General features: G+C 33.2%; 1 protein-coding gene across 1 annotated transcript in view; it reads right to left on the bottom strand.

The window, feature by feature from the left end:
- Positions 1–10,554, bottom strand: part of LOC122635538 (cadherin-87A) — a 121,602-nt gene that overhangs the window by 8,773 nt on the left and 102,275 nt on the right. The window contains exons 4-5 of the mRNA XM_043825858.1: positions 3,060–3,317; positions 905–1,039 (exon numbers count right to left, since the gene is read on the bottom strand). Of these exons, the coding sequence (XP_043681793.1) occupies positions 905–1,039; positions 3,060–3,317 (393 nt within the window). The remainder of the gene's footprint in view (positions 1–904; positions 1,040–3,059; positions 3,318–10,554) is intronic.

Below are 10,554 nucleotides of genomic sequence, written 5' to 3'. Positions count from 1 at the left end.
TAATAGTTAATTAACAATTTGTTATAAACAATCTGTTATAAACAATTTGTTATAAACAATGTTTCTAACAATCTCAATAATTTCTCATTAATCCAATTAATGATTACATAATTAATTTAATGATTAATAAGTACCATATGTAAATAAATCAATAAATGAATTTAATAAAATATTGAATATTGAAAATTGAATGAATTTTGTCGAATTTTAATTGGACGTCAGGAAATTTTTTTCTAGCTCGACATGATACGAGAGTTCAATTAGTTGGAAAAAAATTTAATAACGTGAATACCTACAACCTATATATCGCGTTAACCATCGAAATATTTGATGCATATAATTTTGCGAGCTTTAAAAAAATGTTATTAAATTATTTTAACTTTTTCCACAAAAACACGTTTCCGTATTTTATCATGTGTATACAAACCGTATAAATTAATTCGAGAGTGCTTATCTTTAAAAACGTATATTATAGTAGGAAGCAAAAACATTATCATATTTATACAAAATGTAAATATAAATAATATATATATATATATATTTGTTTTTTGAATAAAGCAGAAGTAAATAAAATACTACGAGTACTTAGCAAGGCCAATATTCACGGAACAATAATTTCATTGATCTCGTTATAAAACTTTAATCTTTATTTATCTATTTATTCTTTTTTTATTCCTTGCATGTAACTTATGATATGATCGATAAATCTGTCTTTATCATGAATAGAGAGAATATACCTAATAGAACATATAAAGTGGCTAGCTGCATATACCTAACACTATATCTAATACGATATAGTATGGGTAGGCTCTCATTTTCTCGTGGATTTATTCTCCAGAACGTAATAAGTAGCGAAGAGCTTTCCCAGGCGCATAATTAAAATCAATTTCCAAGCTCTACTCACGCTCGCCCTTAGAAGTAGCTGGTAGAAGGGCCTCTCTCTGTAGTCTAGTGGTTGCTGTAGAACCAGGGCGCCTACGTACGTATTCTGACTTTTCTCGACGTTGACAATGCCGAACTTTTGGCAAGCATCAAGGAACTGTAACAATAGCGTTACGTGATAATCATGACGACGACGACGACGATGATAATGATGACCATGACGATAATGATGATGGCGTCACTTATTTCGTCCTACTTCTTTTTATAATTATCACTTAGATTTTTCAACGAATTACATCATTCTCTCTCTGTCTCTCTTTGTCTCTTTTGTTAATTCAATGAATGAGAAGAATGAATCGGGAGACGAAAGACAACGTGATGCAATGTTTCAAATGCTATTGCAATGTGAATAAAACATACATATTTTTATCTGGCTAAAGGAGAGAAATAGATAGATAGATAGATAGATAGATAGATAGATAGATAGATAGATAGATAGATAGATAGATAGATAGATAGAGAGAGAGAGAGAGAGAGAGAGAGGGACACGTGTTACGATCTAAAAACAAAATTTATTACACACTTTAATTAATAACGCATAATCAACATGAAACGAGTGCGTTAAACGGTAGGGTCGTCTATTATGTATAAATAGAGAAAAAAGAGAGAGGGACAGAGAGAGAGAGAGAGAGAGAGAGAGAGAGAGAGAGAGAGAGAGAGAAGATGGGAGGTACTAAAGTTTGCTGTCGTAAAGCTGGCTGAGCCATTAGTTAAAAGGTTTTACAGTTTTATTGGTCCGGCCAACGGCACGTGGAATTTATCGAGCGAATATGACGTAGTAGCCGCCGCGTTATACCTACTAATATCCCTTCTCGCATCTTTCACGAACAAGTTTTACAGCACTCGCCAACAAACTAACCTTTGGATAGATAATTCGAATTTTATTGCAAATTTTACTTTAACCTTTCTTATCACGTGTTTACCGTTTCAAAATTATTATTTTTTAGATCTCTCTTTCTCTCTTTCTCTTTCTCCTTTTTATCAAAGTAACAGATTTGGTTTTCCTCTAAAAAAAAAGTTACATACAATATTTACGTAGATAAATACATATTATTTAACTGCAATAAAATATCTACGTACTAATAAAATGATTTTTTTATTTCCTTCATACTTCATTCATATATCCTAATCTTTTTCAGCTTAAAAGAAGAAACTCGTTTAAAAGAAACGTAGCTCACGTATCTAACAAATTTTGTCCATTCTTCATTAATCTAAAATAGTCATCAAAACACGTCGTCAAGATGAGCAACGAGTATGAAAGTAAATCGTCAGAAAATATCTCGAAGAAAATTCATACGTATAGCCGAGGTCGTAGCCGCAATTTCGAGCGCTGCCCGTTTCGCGTTTTCCTCTCTTCGACTAGAAGCTGCTACTATTACTACTGCTGCTCTACTACTGCTAGTACTATAACTACTACCACTATAGAAGTAGTTGGATGTAGGGAACTTATTAGAACTATGAGAGGCGTGGATAATTTAATGGAAAACTGTGAATTACAAAGCGCCGTGAGCGTCGACCATCTCTCTCTTTCTCTCTCTCTCACTCTCTCTCTCTCTCTCGCTTGTTACGTGCATGCTAGAACACTTCATCCACCAAGCCGCTTCTTCATTTACGTGAGCTACTGAATATATACCGGGGCACACTGATACATCTTTCATCCTAGTCAGGATAGAGAATCTCCATGGAACACGTTGGTTCAGCAAGAGAAACGGAAGCACGAGGGGCCTTTGCTAATAATGCATCACAACGAAGCTCCTGTACGATGGTACGTAATTCTTTCGATGAATGTAAATAATTAAGAGACACCAAGATATTGGCGAAAGATTTAAGAACAATTTTCATCGTTCATACGAACAAAAAAGGTATCGTTTTATCGCGAACTTCTTTGCAGAAACACATCAGATTTTTTCGATCCTTTTATTACCATGAAAGATCATTGACAAATCATTCAATAAATTTTCTTATTATTTATCCAAATGAATTTGTTAAGAATTTATACCATATGATGGACTCGAGTTGAATTTGTATTATTGTTAGTACGAATAATGAAAATTGTTTCTAATGTCTTTCACGTTTAGATTCGAATAAATAACGAGGGTTAGATATATGTATCTTACTTGAGGCTGTGGGACACACGTTAATTCGATGTTGTCACCGAGAAGATCGGGGTCTACAACCCTGATGCCCGGAAGAACCGTGGTACCCACAGACATATCCTCCGCCGCAACAGCTTCATATGGTACGCCGAGGAAATGCGGTGGATTATCGTTTTCGTCGAGAACGATTACGTAAGCGTCGACACCTACTATGTTTGGTTGTTGTCCATCTGGGACTTCGTCTTCCAGTGTTACACGAAAACGAATAGTGTCGTTTTCCTAAAACAAATGACAACGTGAAACATGATTAAGATCGATGGTTCAATTCATTATCATAATTGAATTAATTTTCTTAAAACAGAAATTAGCGTGAATTATTATTCGGATCGATTGATCAATCAATTTAATGTAAATTAATATATTAATACAATTATTTTTAATATTACTTAAAAATTAAAAAGTCATTGTACAAATTTTTTGAAATAAATTTCGATATCAAACGAATTATAAAATTACATTTTTTATAACGTCAAACTTTCATCTTTGTTAAAATTTTCATTTCTAATAACGAGAGCACGAGTAACCGGATGAACGGTTGATCAAGAATCACTCCGATTCCCCCGGACGGATTTGTGATGCGTGCAATAACGAAGGATGAAGAGAGAAGAGGGAAGAGAATTAGACCTCGAAGAGAAGAAGAGAGAGGAGGGAGGGAAAGCAAATGGGATCGAGCGATGTGTGAACGAGTGACGTTAGTTTATCGCGTGGTCGATGCCACGCACGTAATCCTATATGTTTCTGTATTTAACAGGGTATATATATATATACACATATATATACATGTATATTTATATATGTAAATATATGTACGTGAGAGAATATAGAAAGAGAAGAGCAATGTACGAAGTAATTTCATTAACCACAAAATGAAAAAGAGAGAGAGAGAGAGAGAGAGAAAAACTTCATATGTTTCATTTTATCAACTTCCTCACATTTCTCTTTTTTTTTTTTTTTTAATATCATATTAAGAAAAGAAAAAGAGAATAGAAAAAAGAAAAAAGAGATACTCAGAGATTTAGAAAACGTAGTATTATAGTAGTACATAAACGTGGATATACAGGAAATATATATTCCCATTGAATATAATCATTTCTTTCAATAATTTTTTCAATCATTTCTACTATTTCCCCTTTCAAGTTTCTTCCTATAATAATGATAATAATAATAATAATAACGATAAAAACAAGCAGATGGATATATAGAAGACACCTTGTATAGGCACGTAGTACAAGTTAGACCCAAACGAGCTGGCTTTTCTTTCCTTGTACGAAAGTGCCGCAGTCACGCGACTATCTCTCTCTCTATTTCTCTCTCTCTCTCTCACTCTCTTTCTGTACCTTTTTCCCAGATAATTCCCATCGTATTTTCAGTCTTCTTGTTGGTCGGAGGACAGGGGCTGTGATAGGAAACGTAAGAGGAAGAGAGTGGAAAGACACGAGGTCGCCTTTCGTGTGGCCAATACAATGCAACTCCGTTACACATCATTCCTTCTCCCTCTCTCTTTCTCTCTCTCTCTCTCTCTTTTTCTTTTTCTCTCTTTTTCAACAAGCTGCGGTCCTACCAACATCAACCGGTCAACTCAGCCCTTCCTCCCCCTTTCAGAATAACCTCCCTGTTCCCTTTCTTACTCCGTAGCAGTCGTGTATCGTGTGTACGTGCTAGGCATCGTGAAAAAGCGGACAAAATACTAAAAAAGAGAAAGGAAGAAAGAAAGAAAGAAAGAAAGAAAGAAAGAGAGGAAAAAAGGAAGAAAGAGAGAGAAAGAGAGAGAGAGAGAGAGAGATTACACTTCCTTTTTGCTCTTTTATTTTACTGCTTCTACCTACAAGCACTATACGAGTTAGCTTGTATGGTTTTCAAGGGGGTGGGGAGTGAACGTGGGATAAAAGAAGACGGGAATGCAGTCTTCCTTTTTCCTTTTTCTATTTTATTTTTCTCCATTTTCAAGTCTCACGTTTTCACATAGTTTCGATATTACATTGTTATATAAGTTTTCAATCACTATCGTTGCTATGTTCTTGAAAATAGGTTAGCCATTGGAATTCATTTCAAGACATCTTATGGGATAATTATAATATATATTTCTATGAGTTCGATGCATCATCGAACGAACGTTTAAATCGATCAATCAACTAAGTCGTGATTATCTTTGTATAATTAAAGGAGATATAAAAGAACTTTTGCAGCAGTAGCAGCATCAGCATCAACATCAGCAACAACAACAACAACAATAACAACAACAACAACTGAATGAACATTCGTTAACGTCTATTATCTACGCTTTAGTTATTCTCTAGTTGAATTTATCTTTTAACTTCATATGAGCCACGACTAGTTTGAGCTGTGGTGCTTCTCTCTCTCTTTCTCTCTCTCTACATATGCAGTTAATATCAATTTGAATCAAACAAGAACTTGGCATCGTTGTTAAATGTATTTACGTGTTGTACGAATCCGACGAGAAATTCGTGAGAATAAAAGAGAAAGAGAAAAAAATTCAATTCTGAATTTTATTTTTTATTTTCTATCTCTCTTTCTCCCTCTCTCTCTCTCTCTCTCTCTCTCTCTCTACATCTCCTCTACCTCTTATTTCTTTCAATCTAATTTCATTTACGACATTAGATTTATTTTATCTTGTAATTAAATTATAATATTTATATATTTTTCATAAACAATATCTATATTCTTAATTTTATTTCTGTACAGAATGGATCAAAAGATTCGAAAATGATTTTAAAACTCATTTACTTTTTTTTGACTTTTTCTACTGATGTATAATTTTATAATCTCAGGAAAAAGAAATTAATAATCAGCCTGGAAAGTTGCGAAAAAGAATAACTTATTGTAAAAATCTTTTAGAATCTCATCCTTTATTATTTATCTATATATATTTTTTGTAAAATTTATCTAAATTTAATATTTTATCGTTTGAATTCTTTCCTAAAAATACGACTATTATTCGTGTATTATAATTATGACAGAAGTCAGCTGATTCTACTTACGATAGAGCAATTTTAAAAATCGTTCGTAGTAGTATAGATAGAAATGCGGTCAGACGTAGGTCGCTGCAGACGTAGTGCGTAACTACTGATTGCGAGCCGTGGCTGGCCGCATACGGACGTGACTACTTGTTATATATTTCACCCACACATTCGTATCTTTCCGATAGACTTTTCTATCGTAAATACTGACTATCCTACTGACTATTCTTCCCTTTTTATTTCTATTTCTATTTCTATTTTTATCTCTATATATATCTCCCGCCTATCTGAAGAAAAAAAAGAAAAGAAAATGGAAAAAAGGAAAAATAAAAAAATAGAAAAGTAAGAATAATATTGAAGAATTTGTTAAATTCAATTTGTTCCGTCATAAATTAAATAATAAAAAAGAAAAAAAGAAAAATAAAAAAGAAAAAAAAGAACAAATTTCTAATTTATTACACAATTATTCAAATGAGAGTATATTTTATGAACATTTACATTTCTTTCTAATATATCACTGTGCATATATGTTGGCTCTAACGGCTAATAAGGTTATTACTGTTCGGTACGGCATGTCATTACAGTTAATCACGAATTTCAATTAAAACGGACATCGCGCATTAGCGTGTTCACGATATAGATAGATAGATAGATAGATACATACATACATACATACATACATACATACATACATACATACATATATATATATATATATATATATATATATATAGAAAGAGAGAGTAAGTACGTAATTAGGATATTTTAACCTGCTTTAACGAAAACATCATATCAAAATTAAAGTTTCAAAATCGAATGCTGACACGATCAGAATGAAAAATATTTTTGATTTTGTTCTGAAATATTTGAATATTTTTTTCTTGTTTTTTTTTCTTTTTTTTATTTGATGTCTCGGTATCTTTTAATCTGTTGAAAAAACCATAAACAGTAATTATAAATAATCGACTTATTTCAATCGTGTATTTTAATCACGAGGATTTTAATTACAAGGATTAGTTATTTTTTTTATTTCTCTCTTTCTTTGTGTTTTATCGATGTTTCTTTATTTCTCTCACGTTCTTTTTTTCTTTTTTTCCCGATAACTATCCTATTTCTTTCTCGGGGCGTTGGTTGTTGCCGTCGTTAATTATTTAAGACAGTTAGAACATTGGAAAATTATTTATCGAAGAAACGGAATCTATAGCGACGAAGAGTGAGAAAGAGAGAGAAAAAAGAAATAAGACAATTTTTTCCTTTTTTCTTCTCTCTCTCTCTCCCTTTTTCTCTTTCACATTGTATTTCTCTCTATATCTGTTTCTATGTCTTTTTCTCTCTCGCTCTCTCATTTTTTACACCATTCCCAGTATCACCTGCGTTCGAGGTAGTAACGAGAAGCAGGTGCATGTGCTACCATCAGTGATTCCGTAATGTAATTCATCGATTTAATGCGCCCGTCCGCCAGCGATTAATCGAATTATCATTTAATCCTATACACGCTAGCTTGGATACATCCCTGACTTGGCGAATGTCGAGACGTGAATTTCAAAAAAAAAAAAATAAAAAAATAAAAAAAAGAGAAAATAGAAAAAGAAGAGAAAAAAAGAAAGCAAAAGAAACGATATAAAAATAATTATAATAATTTATCTAAAAACGAAAGAAAAAGGAGAGAGAGAGGGAGGGAGAGAAAGAGAGAAGAAAAATTAGACTGGCATAATTTCTCTGATTATAATCAAAGATAAAAATAGAAATGAAAAAAATAGAATAGAATACAAATGAAAATACGATTTGCGCGTCTTTCTCCTTTTTTTCCATCCAAAAAATAAAAAAAGGAAAAGAAAAGAATCAACAAATAAATATGACCAATAAAAATGCGCAATACAAATAAAAATACGATTTGTGTGCTTTTGTGTGCTCTTCTTCGATCTTCTTTTTTCAATTTGCGTAATTGCCATAGGTCAATAATTAAATGTAATACAAATAAAAATACAATTTGTTCTCTCTTTTGTATTCCTTTTTTTGTTCAAGTTATGTAAACAGTACTCGAAAATTCGCATAGCAATCAAACGAGAGGGAGAAAAGCGTTCGTCGAACACAACCCAGGCAGGCTCGAAAGTTGCGAACGAAAAATAAAAGAGAAGAGAGATAGAGAGAGAAAGAGAAAGCATCGGGTTTCTGGCTAGTTTAGAGAGACGGGAGCTTTTATTGCAAGCTTGGCCGGCGGTCGACCGAGGCGAACCGCCTTTTTCTAGTTCGTTTTCGAATCCTCGCGATTCTGGGACCCGTTCGAAGTCATTATTTACAGTACACGCGCTATCGACTATCGTGAGTATTGCTTTCTCTCTCTCTCTCCCTCTCTCTCTCTTTCTTTCTCTCTCTCTCTCTCATTCTTCTCTTTTCTATATAGCGAAAAAGAGAAAGAAAATTTTTCACGCTGTGATATCCGTGTTTTATCGAGTCTAAAAATACAGTCAGATCTGATTTATAATACAAATATAAATACTACAAACGAACAAGTTAAAAGAATATATTTTTCACACCCACCTTAAACTCGCGTTAATAATGAAAAATTAGTATTACTTAGTAGTTCACGTAAACGATCGAATCGAGTAATGACACGACCATCATTGACTCGCTTTATCATCTTCAACGTGAAAACTCCTCCATTGACTTAACTACTTCATAGACTAAGACAATTTTTTACAATCTTTTACAACAAACCAATATCGTTGACAAACTGATCCGTCTTATTCTCAACGTAGAATCTGTACGGTGATTAATTACTTTCTTAGATTCTCTCGTAGTCGATATCGACATTATACTTATATCGAAAGTTTGTCACTCGATAATTTATCACTTTTTTTTTGATTTTGTACTTCCTCTTTTTATAAAACGTTTCAAAACTGAACGATAAAACTTTCATCTACGATTCGTCGAAATAGAGGAAGGTTCGAAAAAAGAGAATAAAAATCACTAGACTAGGAGGAGAGGATTCTCACCAACGATTTATATGCAGCGTTTCACTCTACCGACAAATTTGACACCGATGTACCATCCTCGCCCTCCTTGACAACGAGCTCTCTCTCCCTCTCTCTCTCTCTCTCTCTCTCTCTCTCTCTCTCTCTATCTATTTCTCTTCCTCTCCCACATATAGATAGATAGTAAGTATAGGTAGAAAGCAGAAACGCGACTGGTATCGGCCTCTTCGACGATGTACTCGGCATTCGTGCCTCAAACTCAACTCTAGCTACCGTTCTCTCCTCTCTGGAATTAGTTGGAAAGTCGAGAGGTACGATCAAGACGTGCTTGAAATAGAAAGCTCGATCCATATTCTTTTCGTTTTCTTCTATCTCTATCTCTTCCCCTTTCTCTCTCTTTCACCCTCTTTATCTATCTATCTATATCTCTCTCTATATCTAGTCTTTTTCATTTCTTCGAGAGATTCGCGAGCCTTCTACTAAAATTTATGCTCCTAGGAAAAGGCCTGTGTCACGAGGATCGGGGAGGATACATGACGAATGGGGTTTCTTAGAAAACAAAGGATCCATCATGAATGAGATGATTAATATACCGACGATACGTATACGTAAGAATAAACTTATGCGGTGAAATCTCATTAAAATCGAAAAAATAAATGATTACAAGACTTTGTCAATGTCTAATAGGTAGATACTTAAATTTCTAATTAATGAATTCGATGAAATAATGACTAAGATACTCGTCCGAGTAAATTCGTCTAACTAATTCGCTAATCTTGACTAATCAATTGCGTCTATTAATTATCCGATACAAGAGATCCTTGATTAACGATTTCTACTAGAGGTCAACGGCCCTGAGGCTTCGTAGGAACGCGAAGGAAGACGAACGGGTTGTCCCTTTCGTGATGGCAAGCAGCTCCTGTTCGAAAGGACAATTAATTATATTCGAGCTCCACGTGCAGCATTCCTCCTTCCTTTCATTCTCTCTCTCTCGTGATTTATCTTTCTTCCTAGACTCAAACTCTCACCAACTATTTTTTATCCTCCCGTCATTATAATTTTAAATATAATTTTTCAAGCACACTTCGCTTTCAACATTTAATATTAATTTAATTTTCCTGCAGTGTTCAGTAATTAATTATTAAAATTGAATTAATTCCATTATTGATTATAATATAATTAACGATAGAATTTATAGCGCCTGTCTATAGAGTGATTAGTCCAATGTGAGACTTGACAAGAATTCTAAAGTTTTAATTTCGATCATTGACGGTCTATTAATATCTTATTATTAAATAAACTAAATAAAATTTAGAAATAAAAATAGAATTGAAAATAAAATTATCAAATAACAATGAGTAAAACGTAGATGGAGGGTTTCATGAATTCGTGTCGAGTGTGACTCGACACATGTTTCATAAAATTTCTATTAATAGATTTTTTTTTGTTCTTATTTTAAATAAACAAAATAAAATTTACATGATTCTAATAAAACTTTTGAAC

Source organism: Vespula pensylvanica, chromosome 18, assembly GCF_014466175.1.
Source record: "Vespula pensylvanica isolate Volc-1 chromosome 18, ASM1446617v1, whole genome shotgun sequence".
Taxonomy (NCBI): Eukaryota; Metazoa; Arthropoda; class Insecta; order Hymenoptera; family Vespidae; genus Vespula; species Vespula pensylvanica.
The sequence above is the reverse complement of the archived record's forward strand: the minus strand, read 5'-3'. Positions and strand labels throughout refer to the sequence as shown.